This window comes from Phragmites australis, chromosome 11 (genome assembly GCF_958298935.1).
Source record: "Phragmites australis chromosome 11, lpPhrAust1.1, whole genome shotgun sequence".
NCBI lineage: Eukaryota > Viridiplantae > Streptophyta > Magnoliopsida > Poales > Poaceae > Phragmites > Phragmites australis.
Window position 1 is genome coordinate 23337012 of NC_084931.1, and position 19780 is coordinate 23356791.

Consider the following 19780-nt stretch of genomic DNA (forward strand, 5'->3'; position numbering starts at 1 on the left):
ATACCTCTTCCCGGGACGTCATGGGAATATGATTCTGATGAATAATAGCAAACGACAATATATCAGGCCTGATGCCAATGAACTTTTTGAAGACAAAAAAAACAATCTCTGTATGGCACTGTTGAAATGATCTTGTTAAAATATAAGTGAATTGCTTAGACTTTTAGATCAACGCATGGAATTCAATAGATCTCTCGATTCGACAGCAAAAGAGTTGCTAAGCTGGACCTGAACTGTTGTATGATGTGACTATGTGAGCTGCTTCTGGGGAAGGATTTCCCGTGGCATCCAAGGTTAACCGCCTTATGATGTACGCACATCGTCGCCCATAATGTGTACATGCATATATAATTAGCAGGATGACCCGCGTAAAGTTCGTGGCTAGATTAACAGCCGGTCTAATTCTAACGGACGGGAAGATTAGACTTGTACGCAAGTAGATAAATACATTAATTACTCGCTATAGCTGAGCAAAACAGGTTTAAGATTACGATTCCAAACTAATATAAGATTCTTACATAAATTGGTCTAACGCAAATCCTTTTTCTAAGTGGAACCAAATCCTTGTTCTAAGTAGAGCCGCCGAACTCTAGAAATAACCTTTTTTTAAACTTGAGTCTACCAAACAGACCAAAATAGTATATCAATGCAACTTGATCCATGCTTCTGTAGTGTTAGTTATACCGAAATAATTTATTTTTGTTCTTTTTCGATGGCGAGAGAACTTAACCTTATGTATTAATTAAATTATGTTGTCATTTTCTGGCATTTGGCTTCATTCTTATAATGGCACATGTGGGTAACAGGGAAGCATGTCTAGAGTACTTTAGCCTTATTTTTTGTTTTATTTTTTCTAAATAACAGTGATGTGTAATTTATAAACATGTATATGTACAATTTGCTTTCTTTTTTCTCTAATTAGCGTGATAATTTATAGGCCTCGAGAGTGAAGGAGGAGACTTCTTTTATTGGCCAACTACTGATTATACTACTCCCTCCGTCTATCTCTATAAGGCGTATTTTAACGTGAAAAAGTTAAACCTTGTAAACTTTGGTCAACAATTAGTCAAGGTATATGTATGTTTAGAGTACAAAGGTTGTATAAATAGATTCATATTTCAAAATACTTTTAATATGATGCTAATTTTATAGCAATTGACAATATATTATAAGAGAAATTGATGATTAAAATATACTTCGAAGACTTTGTCAAAATAAAATACGTCTTATAGAGATGGACCGAGGGAGTAATATAATTAGATGCCAGCAATACTTTTTTTAAACCATGCCAGCCATACTTATGTGCATCACCGCTGATAGTTTGAATTCTCTGCCTTTGTGCCGTGCTTACTTGTTTCATGAGATGGAAAAGAGAGATAGCAAAGGCCGAAAAGCAATGGACAATGCAGAGTGTGGATTTTTTTTTTAAAAAAAAAAGCAAAAGCCAAAGCGCCGAGAAAGAAAAGCCAATGATGCCTCCAAGCTCTTCATCAAAGGGAAGCAAGGAATCGATCTACCTTTGCTTCGTCGCAGTCCATACCATACACCCTTCCCCTGGCACTCAGCTCTTTCACTGTCACTAGCATCGCGCGGACACGTACAGGGCAATGGCACCGCCGCGTCCCTACCTGGCTGCCTTGCTCGCCCTATGCGCGTGCACCGTGGCGCCGATGGCTGCCGTCGCCGCCAATGTGCCGATCACGATGTGCCGGTCCTTCTGCGGCAACATCACGGTGGACTACCCTTTCGCGCTCCGGCCCGGGTGCGGCCACGCGGGGCTCCGCGACCTGCTCTACTGCATCAACGGCGCGCTCATGCTGCACCTCCCCTCGGGCTCGTACCGCGTCCTCGACGTCGACTACGCATACGGCGGCCTGACCCTGCACGACCCGGCCATGTCCGACTGCCGCGCGCTCGACCGTACCCCGGCGGGCCGGGGCAACGGCTTCGTCCTCGAGCCGTGGCGGGAGCCGTACCTGGCGCCCGACCCGGACAACGTGTTCCTCCTCCTCGGCTGCCGCGCCACCTCGCGGCTCTTCCAGGGCTTCCCCGACCGGCATCTCCCCTGCCGGAACGTGTCCGGGATGGGGTGCGGGGACTACTACGGCTGCCCCGCGTGGGACGATTACTACGCCAGCGGCGGCCGGCGCCCGTCGGGCGCCGCGTACGGCTCGGCCGTGGGGGAGCCACCCGAGTGCTGCGCGGTGCCCTGGGGCGCCATCCGGGCGGTGAACGTGAGCCGGCTCGAGTGCGAGGGGTACAGCAGCGCGTACAGCCTCGCGCCCGTGCGCGAGGTGGGGGGAGCCGGCGGGTGGGCGTACGGGATCCGGGTGTCGTGGGCGCTGCCCGAGGCGAACCGCGGGTTCTGCGGCGCGTGCCGCGCCACGGGCGGGGCGTGCGGCCACGACATGGAGAGCCACGGCGACCTGTGCCTCTGCGGGGACTGGAACTCCACCTCCAACTGCGACTCCTCGACCGAAGCTGCGCGGTCCGGCGCCGTCGCCCCTTCCCCTCGCGCCGTCGCTGCGCTTCGCTGGGCCGTCCTCGCCTCAGGTAAACAAACAAACATCGATCGTTAGCGTGCACGCTTGGATCCGTGCACTGTTATACATACCCCCTCATCCTTCGTGTGCTGACTCTGCGGTTGCGACTTCCGGTGCAGGATTTGCGTCACTGTGGTGGTACGCATCGGTATCACGCCTGTGATGGTGGCTCCTCATGTTTGATCGACGACTGGTGTACTGTTTTTGCTGGTATAGCCCAATAGTTTGTGTGCCCCATTTTTATTCGAAGTTTCCTATTTTCGTTCGGCAAGATAAATAAACACGTTGCAAATGCAGTTCCTGCCGTCGAGAAATATATACTGTCTGGGTCAGTTTTTTTTTGGGGGGGGGGGGGGGGGGGGATTTTGGGTCAGTCCGTTGCCTTCTCCTTCTGTAGGCCAGACGACCACCTTGAAGCTTTCTGATGGGCTTGTTTGGCGCACGTAGTGACGGAATCACCTGTTGGAATTACTGATTTACGAATTAACGAATGTAGTGGCACATGCGCGGGAGCCTAAGTCCAAAGGATTGCGAATACGTGCCCGGAAATGAGGGATTCCGGCGGATGACGTGTGCTGCCAGCCGCAGGGCGGCGCCCTAGTCGACTCGCTGCTCCATTAATTGCAGCTCAGCGGCCACTCAAATCGCACGACCTCACCTGACCGTTACGAACTTATAATACTTCCGCTCTGGCAGGCCTATGGTTAGAGGAGTCCTCGTCCTACTTAAGTAGCATAGATCATCTATTGTTCCACTCTCATTTAAAGTAAACTAGAGTGGATGAGCAGATACATATGGATCGATACATACCCATTCCTATTAGTTAGTAAGGTATCAGTGCCATCCGAATCATACGGTCAAATTGGTGTGAATGCTTAGACATAACTGCCATCATCACTCAACCGATTGCCTTCCCAAATCGGATATTGATCCTATCTGATACAGTTTCTTTCCCAAGAAAAAAGCTAAATTGCTCCCACAAGTTGAATTCTACTCAACCAGGCTTGCCAAATAGTGCCGGTGTCATAAGGCATCCCCTGCCTCTAGCATAATGCTTTCCATAGTAGCGGGCCATGTACACTCAATGCATTTGCAGATCGGCACCAAGTACACACACAACTAAGAACAAGACATTGGGGGTTTTGAGACCCCATGTCGTGGACCTGGCCAAGTGGGCCTGACGGGCAGGCTTGGCCTGAGTCTGGCTACAAAATCAGGGCCGAGGCATGCCGTGCACGGCTAAGGCATGACCAGCACGGTTGCGGGGTGACGGCGGGGCGGGCGGGCGGCGTCAAGGCCGGACGAGGCGATGAGGCAGGGCGAGGCGGCGGGATGAGGCGACAGTGACGGGGCAAGGCGATAGTGGGATGGACTGGGCGGCTAGGCGAGCAAGGCGACTGCTGGGCGGGGCGGACGGTTGTGCTAGGCGGGGTGGAGCCCTGGAGCTCAGAGGAGCAGGGCGGGTGGTAGGGCGATGTAGCCAGGCCGGGCCTGCTGCACGAGGTGCCGTGGCGTTGACCTAGCCACGACCTAACCCACCTAGCCCTCCTGCTGTTCCGTGCTTACAGTAGCGGGTCTCATGTCGACCTAGTTGACCAGCTTTACCACCATGCCCATCGGTATCATTGGCGCACACTTTTGTCCCAGACTTGTGCGCTTGTCCAGGAGGATAACACTGGCTTTTTGTGCATTGCGTCATGTGGGGAATACAAAAAGGGCATGATTGTACTACTTGATGAGAATAAACTAGAGTTAGTAGTGAGTGGTGTTGGAATTGGAATAACTTGGATGTCCGGATGAAGAATAACATATGTTTTTTCTAGTCATTTGTCCATGTACTCACGTGAGATCACTTAGGTTTCTCTGAATCCAATCATTCCTCTCCCGCGGAAAATATTGAGATTGCAAGTGGTGAACGTTAACTAGATCACAAATTGTTGAACTAGTTTTTTAAAAAAAGTTGAACTAGGTACCAACGTTGACATGCTTCAGAAAATGTTGCTTGGCCAAGAAATATCACAATTTCTTCTCGTGGTTTGTTATTCTAAGTTTTCTTCTTCTTCACGGACATGTTATTCTGAGATTTGTTATTACCTACAACATTCTGCTCATGTCACCATATTCTTGGTCCACAATATTGGATCCTCGTCTTTACTTACTCCTCTATATTTTATAGTTATTCTCTATTATTCTCGAGACTGAACATATATGTATCTTTGTCTATCGTCCTCTATTATAAAAATAGAGATACTAAGGGATGGACGTTGTTTCGATGGAAAAAGAAACATTATGCAAACCAAAGGCAAACCTTTTCAACAAAACGAGGCGAAAATGAGAACATAAGGAGGTGGAAAAAGGAATAAAAAGCAATGCATATGTCACTACATGCATGGGGTGCATGCAGAGTGCGGAGTGCCAATGGCCTACCAAGAGGCATCTACTACCAAGCTTGAAGCTGTAGAGTGCACTACGAAGTGTGCTTGGCACATCTAGCAACGCGATCGAGCGTTTGTATACAGGGGCGGATCCTAAAAAGTCATCGGGGTCGTCAATTGACCCGAATGTTTATGCTAACACCATAGTGTCAACACACCATCACCGCACACTGAAGCATCCGCTGTTGCTGAAGGCACTGGCAGGAACCGGCATCGCAGCTCGCGCTCGTGCTAGCCCAACACCCGTGTCATTGGGCTAGATTGGGTGTAGGGCTTGGGTTGCTTGGGCCTGGCCCATGTAAGAGAAGAGAGTTAGGAGAGCTATAAGAGTAGGCAAAACGAAGTTGGCAAGGGGATATGAAAAAACACGATGAACAACCCTATACCTGAACCTCTGCTACTCCTCCTCCTCTAATCCAATTCATCCGTTCCTACCCCAATTCTATCCCTCTTCGATCCCAATCTGCTTCTTCCAATTGAGTCTCTAACATATGGTATCAGATTCACCGATCCTGGAGAGCCATGACAATTTCACGCGATCTCAGTGCAAGCTTGGTTCGATGGATCCCAACTTCCAGATGTTGCTTAATGACATGAAGAAGATGGAGGCACGCTTGTCCCAGTAGCAGCAAGATCTCCTCCATGACCTCAACGAGCGCTTCCACGACGCCAATTAGAAGCAAGAACCCCGGTTCATCGCCATGGAGTCTGCCACCATGGAAATCCACACGTGGAAACCAAAGCTGGAGGCTACAGTCGATGGATTGAAGCTGGAGGTGGGGAAAATCAGCAAACACCTCGAGCGCACGGTTTTTGAGCACTCGTCCGCCTCACCAAGCATGCTCAAAAATCCTTTGGTGGCCTTTTTGTGTCTCTCCACCAGCGATCCGGCCGTCGACCCTGATGGGCACCGCGTCGATACATCTCACCGGGAGCTTGGGCTAGGGTCATTCGCCACCCTGCCTCATCTCCCAGTCAAGGGTACGACCGATCTACCTCCTCACCGCTTCTTTGGTTATCACCTAGATCATGTTTTTGTTCGCTCCAATTTGCCTCCGTTTGATTACTCCCATCGACTCACTGGCAAATTACCTAAAATTAACTTTCCCCAGTTCTACGGTGATAGCCCACAGCTCTGGAAATCCCGTAGTGAGAGCTATTTTGAGATGTATGGAGTTGATCCATCACTATGGACCAAAGTTGCTAGTATGCATTTCATAGGATTTGCTGCTCGTTGGTTACAATCTACAGAATGCCATCTTAAACATGTTAGTTGGACTAAATTTTGACGCATGGTCCACGATTGCTTCAGTCATAACCATCATGAAGCTTTAATCAGACACCTATTTCATATCTGACAAGTAGGAATAGTCACTGAATATGTTGATAAGTTCTCTGAACTCGTGGATCAATTAGCCGCCTATGAAGTACCACTGATCCCCTATACACAATGAGATTCATAGATGGTTTATCTGCTGATATCAAATCTATTGTTATGATCCATCGTCCATCGGATTTGGATTCTGCTTGTGCTTTGGCCTTGTTGCAAGAAGAGGCAGCAGCACTAGCCCGACGCCATGATTTCAAACTTCCTGACCCTTATGTTCCGATTCATCATCCACCTAAGAGTGTTCTTCCTCTGCCAGCTCCGCCCAGGCGGGATTCATTAATGGGCGTGCCAAGATCTGACGAGCACCACGGTCTGGACGCGTCATGCGACCCAGTTTCTGATGACAAGCTCACAACTCTTTGTGCATACAAGAAGGCTCAGGGTCTTCGACACCGTTGCGCTGAGAAGTGGAGATGTGACCATAAATGTGCACCTCATGTCCAATTGCACGTGGTTCAAGAGTTGTGGGATCTTCTCCCATGCGAATCAATGATGTTGTTGATAGTAACTCACTGCACCAAGGTTCTAACCAAGTGTTCTTTGCTCTCTCCAAGGAGGCTTCTACTGGTATCGAAGCTCCAGAAACACTGAAGTTCAAAGACCTCATCCAACACAAGGAAATCTCTATCTTAATTGACTCTGATGGCTCTCATACATTTATCAGTGACGCTTTAGTTGCTCACTTGTCAGGTATTACTCCTCTTGCCCATCCAGTCCGAGTTCAAGTTGCCAATGGGGGGATTGTGCAGTGTTCTTCAGAATTTCACCACGGTGAGTGGAGTATCAACGATTATACCTTTTATTCGGATCTGAAAGTGCTGCCACTAAAATGCTATGATATGATTGTGGGAATGGATTGGTTAGAATTGTTCAGTCCCATGAGAGTTGATTGGACCAATAAATGGCTGGCTATTCCATATCAAGGCAAAACTATTTTGCTCTAGGGTATTCTTCTCACTTTACCTGAATGCACTATTGTTCAAGTACTTGCTGTTTCTGACACTAGTGACAACCAAACATTCGCATTGCTTGATTATATTCAGTCCATTTTAGCGGAGTTTGCATTAGTTTTTGCTGAACCAATAGGTTTACCACCTAGTAGGCAGTGTGATCATGCAATTCCTCTAATTCCTAGAGCCCAACCCATCAATGTGAGGCCTTACAGCTACCCACCTGTACTCAAGGATGAAATTGAGAAACAAATTGCTGATATGCTTGCTCAAGGTGTTATATAGCACAACACTAGTCCCTTTTGTTCTCCTATACTTCAATCTTGGTGTTTTTGTGTCGATTACAGATATCTCAATGCTCTTACTGTCAAATGCAAGTACCCCCTTCCTGTTTTTGATGAACTCATGGATGAGTTAGCTAATGTTAGGTGGTTCAGCAAACTTGACTTAAGAGCAGGCTTTCACCAAATTCTATTGCAGCCCAGTGAAGAACACAAGACTACATTTCAGACTCATCAAGACCATTTTGAGTTCAAGGTTATTGCATTTGGTTTAACAGGAGCACCAGCCACATTTTAAGGAGCAATGAATGCTACTCTAGCACCTCTCCTTAGGAAATGTGTTTTAGTCTTTTTCGATGATATTCTTGTATATAGTGCAACCCTGGAGGATCATCTCTTGCATTTGAGACAGGTGCTGCACTTATTGGACCTAGATCAATGGAAGGTTAAGCTATCAAAGTGTGCCTTCTCTCAAAACAAGATTGCTTACCTGGGCCACATTATAACTCCAGAGGGAGCCTCTACTGATCCAGCCAAAATTCATGCCATACAAACTTGGCCAATCCCAGCCAATGTGAAGGAACTGAGAGCATTACTGAGCCTTGCAGGATATTATAGACGCTTTGTCTAGCATTTTGGCATTATAAATCGTCCTCTCACTGATCTCTTGAAGAAGAACACTCTATTTATGTGGACTTCCCATCATGATCAAGCTTTTGCTACTTTGAAAGAAGCTTTAGTTTTAGCACCTGTCCTGAGCTTACCAGATTTTAGCAAGCCTTTTTGTATTGAAACCGATGCAAGTGCATCTGGTGTTGGTGTTGTCTTGATGCAGTCATGCCACCCTATAGCATATCTTAGTAAGGCCTTGGGTCCTAGGAATCAAGGTCTGCTCTAGCTCTCCCCATTCGCACTCAATGTTGGCATACCATTTTCTTGGATTTCGTGGAAGGCCTTCCTACATCTGGTTCCTCTAATTGCATCCTGGTAGTTGTGGATAACTTCAGTCGCTATGGTCCTTTTATTCCACTCTGTCATCCCTTTACTCCTGCTCAAGTGGCTATTGTGTTCTTGGATCACATATATCGATTGCACAGGATGCCCTAAGCTATCATATCCATCCGAGATAAGATTTTTACAAGCTCATTTTGGAAAGAACTCTTTTGTCTCACAAACACCGAATTGAGGATGAGCTCCTTGTACCACCCACAATCTGATGGGCAAACCGAGTGTGCGAACCAATGTTTTAAAACATTTCTTCGTTGCTTCGTCCATGCTTGCCCACGTCAGTGGAAGAGATGGCTACCCCATGCAGAATTCTGGTACAACACAAGTGTTCACTCTTCTCTCGGTCATTCTCCATTTGAAGTCCTTTACGCTCATCCTCCGAGACACTTGGGCATTGATTCTTCATTGTCTTGCATTGTTAATGATCTAGACTCATGGTTGAAGGAGTGGTAACTCATGCGCAAACTGATCCACCAGCACTTGCTGCGTGCCCAACAACGTATGAAACACCAAGCGGACAAAAAGCATTCTGAGCGTGTATTTCAAGTCGATAATTGGGTTTATTTGAAGCTCCAGCCCTATGCGCAGTCTTCCATTGCTAATCGTGCTTCTCACAAGTTGGCATTCAAGTTCTTTGGTCCATTCCGAGTGGTTTCTCACATTGGTTCAGTTGCATATCAGTTGGACTTGCTGGCTTCCAGCTCCATCCACCCGGTGTTCCATAAATCCCAATTAAACAAGGCACACGGCCACAACCATCAGGTGATCAGTTCATTACCTGCTGACGATTCTGCTATTCAAATTCCCTTACAAGTGTTATAGCTGCGATGATTACACGCGATGGCGCATCTGTTTCTCAAGTGAATGTTCTTTGGTCTAGGCTAGGTAATGCTCTGGCTACCTAGGAAGATACTAAAGCTCTGAAACAGCAATTTCCCTTTGCACCTACTTGGGACAAGCATGTCTCCATGGGGAGGGGATTGTAAGCACACCATCATCGCACGCTGAAGCCTCTACTGTTGCTGAAGGCGTTGGTGGGAACTGGCGTCACAGCTCGTGCTCGTGCCAGCTCAACACTCGTGTCATTGTGCCGGATTGGGTGTAGGGCTTAGGTTGCTTGGGCCTAGCCCGTGTAAGAGAGGAGAGTTAGGAGAGCTATAAGAGTAGGCAAAACGAAGTTGACAAGGGGATATGGAAAAACACGATGAACAACCCTGTACTTGAACCTCTGCTACTCCTCCTCCTCTAATCCAATTCATTCGTTCCTGCCCCAATTCTATCCCTCTTTGATCCCAATCTGCTTCTTCCAACTGAGTCTCTAACACATAGCTCTGCTAGTCCGCGCTGTTTGCAGCACCGGATGCCTCATGTTACTACACTTGCGCTGCAGACCCAAAGCACTTTTTTGGAATGCAAAAGGCATCAAGCTTTAACCCTCTACAACATGTTTGTGCTCACATCAAGCTCCTTTAGATATGTGTGGTCGTATTCCAATGATTTTGCAATAATCACTGCGCCATCATCCTTCAGTTCATTCTCAGCCAAGGTTAGCTTCTTGAGTGACTGCATTGCTGCTAGGCATTTGGCTAAAGATGGGGTTGCTTTGGCATTTATTTTATTTCTAGCCATTTCAAGGACTTCCAACTGGGGTGTTGACTGCCTGAGGGCATTGGCAATTGCTATTGTACCGAACAGGTCGAAGTATTGTTCGTCCCAGTGAAGTTCTCACACAGATGAGCAAAAATGTTAGCATGAGAATGGAATTGGGGTTGAGGTGGAGGTGGCAGATGTCATAGAAGGAGATGACGGTGGTGAAGAATTTAGAGAAGGGCGGCATGAGGCCGGCCAAGAAGAAGGAAACAAACATCACGACCTCCTCTGGTAGGGAGCAAGCATGTTCTCCCCAGAGCTGTACTTTGAGGTCAGGCGGTGAAAGGACAATGATATCACCTAGAGGAGGGTGAATAGACGATTTTACAAAATTTGTCCCCTTTTTCCGTTGGCTTAAACTTGTAGTGGAAAAATAAACTAACGGATTTTTCACAGGTGAAAATCCTAAATATGCTAGGCTCAACTATTACACAATTACCCTAAATAAGTATGGATGTTATAATCCTATAGTGACAAAGATTACTCAAATCTAGCAAAAGATATGCAATAAAACTCAAAAAGAAAATCCTGAAAATCCTGTTCATCCAGATACTTTGGGGTGACCCGGATACTCCGGGTTCAATTGTACAGAATTCAGTGTTTCCGGGTTGACTCAGATACTCCGGGTTCAGCAAAAAAGAACTTGAAACTGAAATTAAAGTGCGTCTAAAGAGTTCTAGATCAAACTAAATGAAGTTGTGTGTTCCAAGTGATGATTCTAAGTAGATCTATGGAGTACCTACAATCAATTTCAGACGAACAAGTAGATCGAACAATATGCATAAATATTGAGTAAGAACATAAGAACAAGGAAATAAGGGAGGAGACATAAGATTTATTTCCCGAAGTTCGGACACCTCCTCTAGAAGTTCCTACGTCTCTGTTGTGGAGCTCAGTCACACTTGAGTCGGGTCTCTCTTGATCCTTTTCCTCTCCAAGCTCGATCACACTTGAGCTTGGTTTCTACTCTTGACTTTTTCCCTTCCGGAGGCGAAATCGAAGCCTTTACAAACTTTCTGCGGTACACCACAACCTTGGGTACTCACCGGCGATGCCTAGCCGCCTAGGAGCTCAAAGCTTCAAGAGTAACAAACACTTCGTGAACTTCTTGCCAATGAACTCGAGTGCTCAAGATGGGAGATACACTCACTTGCACTCAAACTTGTAATCTCTCAACCCAACTCACTTTTCTTCTCAAATCATACATTAGATTGGAGTGGGAGGGAGTTCTTTTGGCTCTATAAGATTTATCTTTCGTGCCCAAGCAGCAGCAAACAAAAGTGGGGGTGAGGGGGTATTTATACCCTTCCCCTAATAACTAGCCATTACACAGCTTTTTGTACCGACCCAGAATATTCGGGTCAACCCGGAGTCTCCGGGTTGGCACTAAAACGCATAACCGAGAGCCCTGGTCGGAGTAAAGTCCGGAGACTTCGGCCACCCAGAGTATCCGCTTCAACCCAAAACATCTGAATAAAACACTTTGGCCCTAACTGCCTCGGAGCTAAACACGAAGACTCCAGCCAACCCGGAGTATCTGGGTCAACCCGGATAGTCCGAGTTCAGCACAGCTGACCCTCTGAAAATAGCGACAACTTTTGATCCCGAAGTCCGATTTCAACGATTTTGGACTATACGGAAAGATTATTCAGAGGCCTACACATCCCAACTGAATTTATGACCCCAAACATATTATATCAAACTAGGAACATTTTAAAACCTAATTCAGACACTTTCACACTTTCCACATAAGGCTCCTTAAGCTAACTCTCACTTTGAATTGGTTAGAAAACTCTTGAAAACTGAGACACGATAATTAGCTTTACGTTGTATCCCTCTTAATAGTGTGGCATACCTATACTCAATTTCAAATGTAAAACTCATTTGAACCAATTTGAGCCTTTGAATACTTTCAAGTATCGCTTCTTTGTTTCAAACCTTGAGAGTTACCAGCGTCCATATAATCTTCAGTCCATCTGCTCTTGATTCTTCATATGATTGATGCGAGTCACTTATAGCTTCTCATAGCCTCACACGGTCCATTAGCGCCAAGCTTTCACTCGCTTTTCACCATCACCTTGGTCCTTCAGTGCTAAGCCATTTGCTTACCCTTCACCACAGGATGGTCCATTGCAGCCGAGTCTTGCTTTCCCTTCACCGTCTTGCTATAGAAAACCATTTTGTATTCGACATCTTCAATAAATTCACTTTATTATATATGGAGTCCAATCTTGTTCTTCATTCTTGGCATATATGATTTCAATTCAACTTATTTCTTCTTATGGATCCTAATCTCAACTCACTCTTAAGCATAAAGCATACAGATTAGTCTATAAAACTCTATTGATAATGGCATACCTTTAATTACTTGATCTCCATAAGTAATTTAGTATTCACGCTTATCGCCAATCTTATATGAGCTTATCTTTTCGAGCATCACCTAGAGCTCATTCATCTTGATGCATATTTCTCCTCCATGCATCACCTATGTAACAACATACTAACAATTCTCAACAACATTGTTAGTTCATAGGTATTGTCATTAATTACCAAAACCACAAATAAGAGCTAGATGCACTTTTAGGCGGCGGGTGAGCAGGCTAGCGTCGTGCATTTGCCTCAGCCTTACCGCATCACACTTGGACTTGGGAAAAGCGGGCTCACTGCCGGTGCACACCATCAGATGTTGGCGGAGGTTCTGTAGGTGGCAAGAACGATGGTTGAGATGAAGGACTATGGGCGTAGAAGCTTGGAGATGAAGGGCTCTGGGCGTGGAAGTTTGGGGGCTAAGGGCGGTGATAGAAAGGTTCATGAAAGACTCCGGTGCTCCAATTTAAAGGGTCACCGTGGAATCTCAACTGCCGCAAGGCTCGGTCCTTTCGAATTTCAAAAATCCGCGCTTGGGGAATCAAAATTCTCTCGAGTTCGGCATCGTTTCGTTTCCCCCCTCCCATGTTCTCTCTATCTATCTCTCTAGACATTTAACCTCCCATCGGGATGTGATTTCTTGAGTCGACCTCTAAGGCAGGCTGCATTGGCGACCACTCCCTAGGGTGGACATGTGCTCACCTGGGTCCCAAGTGGCACGACCGGACCCGACCAAGACCACATGTCGCACAACAACCACGACTACTCAGTCCACCACATATGGGATAGAGTTTGGGGCCTACTATCGGTATCATAAGTAAAGGGGTGCCCCACGCGGTGGGTCCTACGCTGTCACGTGTCAACAGGCGGACGAATACCCTCAAGACACGGTCTCACCTTGCGACCAGGACATGTTCATGCGACTAGTCCCCTGATCGAGGACAAAACCTTGTGACCAACCCTTGCTGGTCGCAGGACAAGTACTCACATAACCGGTTAAATCATATTTAATGCCACTCACTCAAGTGTTTTTTCTTCCCCAGGCACTCTCTTTCAGCGAGCAAGGTCGTGGGCAAGCATGGTGAAGCAGTGGCCAGTCCTATAGCATTAAATGCTACGGGATGACCTCACAGACGAGTGTGATGGCATTCGATGATGGGACGGTGCATGCAGGATGACCATAGCGGGGTGTGCGTGTCTATCCTTCGTCATGATGAGCTAGGAGTAATTGACTTCGTCAGGTGTAGATCTACCACAGAGTTTGGCACGGTCCATTTGTATATGCACATTTTCTTCTGTTATATAAAGGGGAGGACCCGACTTGTAGGATATCAAAAAATATATTATATAACAAGTTCATCCAATCCATAAGTAAGTACACAATAAGTATGGCTATTATTCCACAAAAGGACTAAACCTAGATAAAATTCTCGTATTCTTGAATCTATTAGATCCAACCCTAAGAAATATTGATCAATGCGCCCTCCGACTACTCTACCCCGGATTCATTGTCAGAGATTATTCCTGACACTCGGGTACCATGAAAGAATTGAAAGGAAAGAATGGATTGGCGAGCACACCTATCCACCGATCCAACCTGGATCATGATCTCCATTTATAGCAGGTGTTTACATGGGGGTTCATCGAAGATCCGATATTTCAGCGCTTGTTTGCGCACGCCAGCTTGCCACGGTCATACGCACACACGCTCGGTCAGGGACGCGGTCACCTCTAATAACCTGAACACCAGAGCGTGAGTGTCTAACTAACCTGACTAACCGTGGCTTTCTACACACCAACACAACATATCTAATACTTCTGTTACTTCCATCACCATCAGGCTCCTTCTTGAAATGCTCATCTGCTGAGGCAAAGCACATCTCTTCAATCCTTTTAGCATTCTCATGAGCTTCTTCCTTGCTCAAAAGGCCATACTTGCGAGAAAAGATGGACTCTGTGGACAGGTTATTGGTCATCTCTCTACAAGCATCAGACGAGTGGTTTCACTTGGCGACCACAGCTTGACGGAGAATGTCCTGGGTTGGAAATCTTGCGCCGTTGAATCCATGTGAGGAGCTTGAAACTTCACACAGCAACCTAATGGTAGAACGCAAGTATTAACCTTGCTTTGCCACATAAGATATGGTGATAGCCAAAATGCAATGTATCAACAATGTACCAATTGAAGCAATTAGTGTGTCTGTCCTGGAGGGACCAGACATTACTACAACAGTAAGAAAACGAATAAATTAAAAACGCTTCGCCAACTAAAGTCTACACTGTAATAACATCAATTCATTAAACAAAAATACATGCTTACATGCATTTTACTCAAGACGTTTGCTTCCAATCCAAATATGTGTACAGGAAACCAACAAATCATTTAATCATGAGAGTAGCATGAATAGAATTATGTGAGTTTCATCAAAAGAAAAAGGGATAAAAAAAAGCGTCTCATGTTATTAGGCAATCATCGCTGGTTTATGGGGCTTCATTTGCTCATCTACGAAACACAAATACTCCATATTGGTGCCGTATCCGTATCATATGGCATTGGATACAACACCAATATATTTTTTCAAAGTATACGTATAAAAATAATCACAAAAATAGAAAAATGGATAACATACATCGGTGTATTTGACAAAATAGATAACATACCGGTGTATTTGTAAATTTAGCACATGTATTCGGCATCTTAAATACCGAAAACTTGATTTCAGAACCTGAGGCACCGAAAATCGATGGGCCCGGCTGTAATCGGAATATGTGGTGTCAAATACGGCACTGTGCACCGTATTCGGCACCTTAGTTGCTGAAAACTCGCTGTATTCAGCATCTGAGGTGCTGAATATGGTGCATAGTACCCGTATTCGGCACCTTAGTTTTCGAAAGCCACTTGCGTGATCTCACGTTGCGTCACGTCACGTCCTGTCCCTATGCTTTTGGTGCATGCGGTCGGCGCTTTTTCCCGTTTTTGCAGCCCACATGCCGCTGTCCCCACTGCTTTTAGCCTTCGCGATGCTATTTTTTGCTATAAGATGCGAGGCGAGGAGAAGCAGCACCACTAGGAGAGGATCAACAGCGCTAGGAGATGAGAATCAGCATGAGGGGAGGAGCAGCAGCAGCGCGAGTGTGTAGTAAGTACTTAGATTATGTATTTAATTAATACATACAGTAATAACAATAATTAGAGTAAGTAGATTGTTTAATCAATTCAGTTACGTTTGTTTAATTATATTAATTAGATAAATTAAAGTACTTAGATTATTTGCTTAGTTTGATTAGTCAGTGTAATTAGATTATTTAACTAGTGTTGGCGTACGGTGACGCCTAGTGCATACATGCTCTCTATAGGTGTAAGTAGGGCGTCGATGCAAAAAACTTGGGTTGGACAGAAAGATTCAGTTAAAATCACAATGCATCAAAAAATTATCAAATTGAAATTTGTAATTAATAGTGGTGTGCGCCTGTTTAATTAATATTTTTGTTAAATTCATTAAAATAGTGGTGCGCACCGAACAACTACATGATCAGAGAGGTAGTCAGTGATGGTATGTGATGTGAATGATAGATGGATAGTGGTGTAAGGCTGTTTAATTATTATTTTAATTCAATCATAAATATAATTATTATATTTGAATTTAATATTGATAATTTAATTAGTATTGTTAATTACTTAAGTATTTAGCATTATTAACTATCGTACATATATCTAAGTAATTATTTTATTATATATACCTTTGTTTAGCAGATACGATATGACTTTCCATATTTATTATCGAGAACGCCTTGCTGTTTTACACGAGAGGCTCGTAATAATTCAAAACTACTAGCACATAGAGAGTTCGGTTAAGGTACCTATTGACTAGATGGCCTGAAATCACATGTTATGAGCTTTTTACATTGAACCAATAGTCTCATACTGTTGTCCTAGATGGTGCGCAGCCATGGCTTGTTCCAATAGCTCAGTCGTTATCCATACGTTGTTCGAGATGAGAAGGAATTGGCTTTGTATTCACGCAAGGTATTGGAGGAGAACTTTGATATAGGGGTGTACGTAAACATAGTGCCATAACTGGTGTACGGTGATGCAGTGACTACCGTAGAAGGATTAGGTCAGCAGGTGATGCATGAAGAGGATGGAGGGCATGTCAGGGAGGGCAGTTCTAGTAGAGAGGGAGCTAGAGTGGACCCTTATGAGGTAGAAGCAGGATACATGGATGATGAAGACGGTGGTAGCGGGGATGAAGAAGCTGTTGAAAATGATGACCCAGTGCCAACGATCTAGTATTTTCATGGTGCTGGGCTGCTGGATTATGCCATCATTGAGTATGACAATTTATCTAACTAGGGATACCAGAATAGCAACATCTAGGTCGGGTAACAGTTTCGTAATAGAGGAAGGACATCTGCTTTATTAGTAACTATATTGTAATAACAAGAAGGGACCACAAGTGCGTCTGATCTAACCCTACGGAGTATGAGGTCAGGTGTATCAAGCACCCAAATTATCCTTACTTTGTACGAGTATATAAGCCAAGATATGAGAACTATTTTGTGATCAGTAGACACACCCCAATACATGCAATGAAGAGGCTATTAGGAATGTGAGCCACGTCATTGATGCGAGGTTCATAACCCAACGCCTCATCATCCTTGTTGGCACGGACATTTGTTTGTCGCTGAAATCAATTATGGGGAAGGTGCAGACTAAAACGGGTATGCTGATCAATTACCACACCGCATGGTGAACGAAGCAGAAGAGTCTTACAACTATGCTCCAAGGCTCTTGCAGAAGATTGCCATGACGAATCCAGAAACCTAAGGGGTATACAGGCGCTCTCTACTACTCATCCAGAAAATAACGAGGACAATGAGGATGATGATTTCATACCCCCGATGCCTCGATGTTTCAGCAGCAATACAGGTAAAGGTTCAAGGAACACTGCAAGAGGACGTTTACACACCACATCCAGATGGCGTACAACCGATAAGGAAATAGGATGTGCTACTATAGTGATAGCTCAAGACGACGATGGCGACGACGATTTCATGCCACAACGACCCCTCCCTCTGAGGCCTCCATCTCCGGAGAACATTGATGACCCTAAAAATGATGGTGGATTTGATGGTACTCATCCTTATAACTTCTCATCACCACCTCAGAGACGAAACCATCTTACCCTGATAGTATTGACTGGCATAACTGACATTCTTCCGCTAATTTGTGTCGCCACTTTCCTCCATCATCTTGAGATGATCTAGGTATTCAACATCTATGCACTATGAACTATGCAAATATCAGACATGATTATTATCATACTATGTTATAAACTATTTATGAACTTTATATCTAATCATGGGATACCTCCATTTTGCATGCAGTACCATACTTGCACAACAGCGATAGTATAGCAAACGTAGGCATACCAGAGCTCGCCATCTCTTTACTTCATCTTGTGTTTGGGGCAGGGATAACATAGCAGTTTAGCATTATGTTCTATAGTTGTTCACAGCCTCAATTGGAAACACACATTGCTACACCCACACCCTGCCGCCAGCATAGCACCTCTGTCGTGAGTCAAGATTTATACATGAAGTGATCACACAACGCAACTTTAAGCATGAAATGATAGCACCCCTGCTGCCAGCACAACATCTTTGTCGTGAATCACACTGCACACAAAGTGACCACATGACACAGCTTTAATCATGAAATGACAACACCTCTATCGTGAGTCAATGTTTAGATAAGAAGTGACCACACGACTTAGCTTTAACTATGAAATAACAACACATCTGTCCTGACACAGGCTTTAGATACACCAATGCTTGTGCGAGTGTCCTCTTATGACTAATGTTGTAGCACGAGCACCTTGGGGATTGGCATAGACTGGGGTTGTATCACCAGCACCTCGAGAACTAACATTAATTGCAGCTCTAGCATCAACCATGTGATTGTATGTACCGTTCAACACACAAGGATTGCTTGCTTTAGGATGAATGCTTAAAGCAGCCTTTGACTTTGGATTGAGATCAAAGGGATAGATGTTACTTCCACACCCACTAAAAATCTATTCTCCGAGCAAACTTGCCTCCAAAATCATGTAGTCACAGGCAACTATAACAAATTCTCAACCTTCAGGGACAAACATTAGTGATAAGAGGACACCAGCATAGCATCTCTATCTTGAATCAGGCTTTAGACATGAAGTGACCACACGATAGAGCTTTAAGTATTAAATGACAACATCTCTGTCATGAGACACCCTTTAGACACGAAGTTGACAACACGACTCAGCTTTAACCATAAAATAACAACACCTCTGTCGTGAGTCAATCTTTAGACAAGAAGTGACCACATGACTTAGCTTTAACTATGAAATAACAACACCTCTGTCATGAGTCATGCAATAGACACAAAGTGACTACATGACTCAGCTTTCATAGGAATTGGTCAGTGTATTGAGTAAAGGGGTACCTTGGCTAACGGGCCCCGCCGAGGACTTAATGACTAGAGGTGTACATTTCCGAAAAATTGATCGATCGTGCGACCAAGATATGGCTCCAGTGACCAGTGTAACGCCTACACGACCAGTCTCCCTGCGATCGCATAAACCCACGACCAGCCTCACTAGTCACAGGGCCAGATTTGACACAACCTATCCAAAGCACATTTATTGACATCCACTCAAGTATTTTCCTTTCCCAGGCGCCAGCTCCAGTGGATGAAGTCATGGACGACGCAGAGGGACATTGTCCCATCCTATAGCATTAAATGTTGTGGGCGGAATGTTGCAGACAGGCATGACAACGCACGAGAGATAGGATGACATCAGCAGCCCGACCAGGCAAGTGGATGGGGACGGCGCAGAAGGGCACTGTCCAGTCCCGTAGCATTGAATGCTGCAGAGTGGGACTTTGTAGGCTAGCTCGGCGGCACACGACGACAGGATATACTGAGCCTTTAGAGTAAGTGGGCACGCCTTGTCCTTCGTAATGATGGTTTGGATTAGATATCAGGATGAGCAGAGGTTTTCTGTTTGGACACACATGTAAGTCCTCCTCCCTACTATATAAAGGGATGAGGACCCCATTTTTATGAGGCAGATCAAATCCGGCAACTAGCTAGAACATCATCTGTAATCAACTG

At 45.2% G+C, this 19780-nt stretch overlaps 1 protein-coding gene across 1 annotated transcript; it reads left to right on the plus strand.

Moving 5' to 3' along the window:
- Positions 1 to 1540: 1540 nt before the first annotated feature.
- Positions 1541 to 2846, plus strand: LOC133885505 (uncharacterized). The gene is made up of 2 exons (XM_062325227.1): positions 1541 to 2553; positions 2663 to 2846. The coding sequence occupies exons 1-2, from the start codon at positions 1608 to 1610 to the stop codon at positions 2704 to 2706; spliced, it is 990 nt and encodes a 329-aa protein (XP_062181211.1). The 5' UTR covers positions 1541 to 1607; the 3' UTR covers positions 2707 to 2846.
- Positions 2847 to 19780: the final 16934 nt, after the last annotated feature.

Coding starts and splice junctions, on each gene's coding strand:
- LOC133885505 (XM_062325227.1), top strand. CDS start 1,608: ATGGCACCGCCGCGTCCCTACCTGGCTGCCTTGCTCGCCCTATGCGCG. Junction 2,554..2,662: donor CTGGGCCGTCCTCGCCTCAG/GTAAACAAACAA, acceptor CTTCCGGTGCAG/GATTTGCGTCACTGTGGTGG.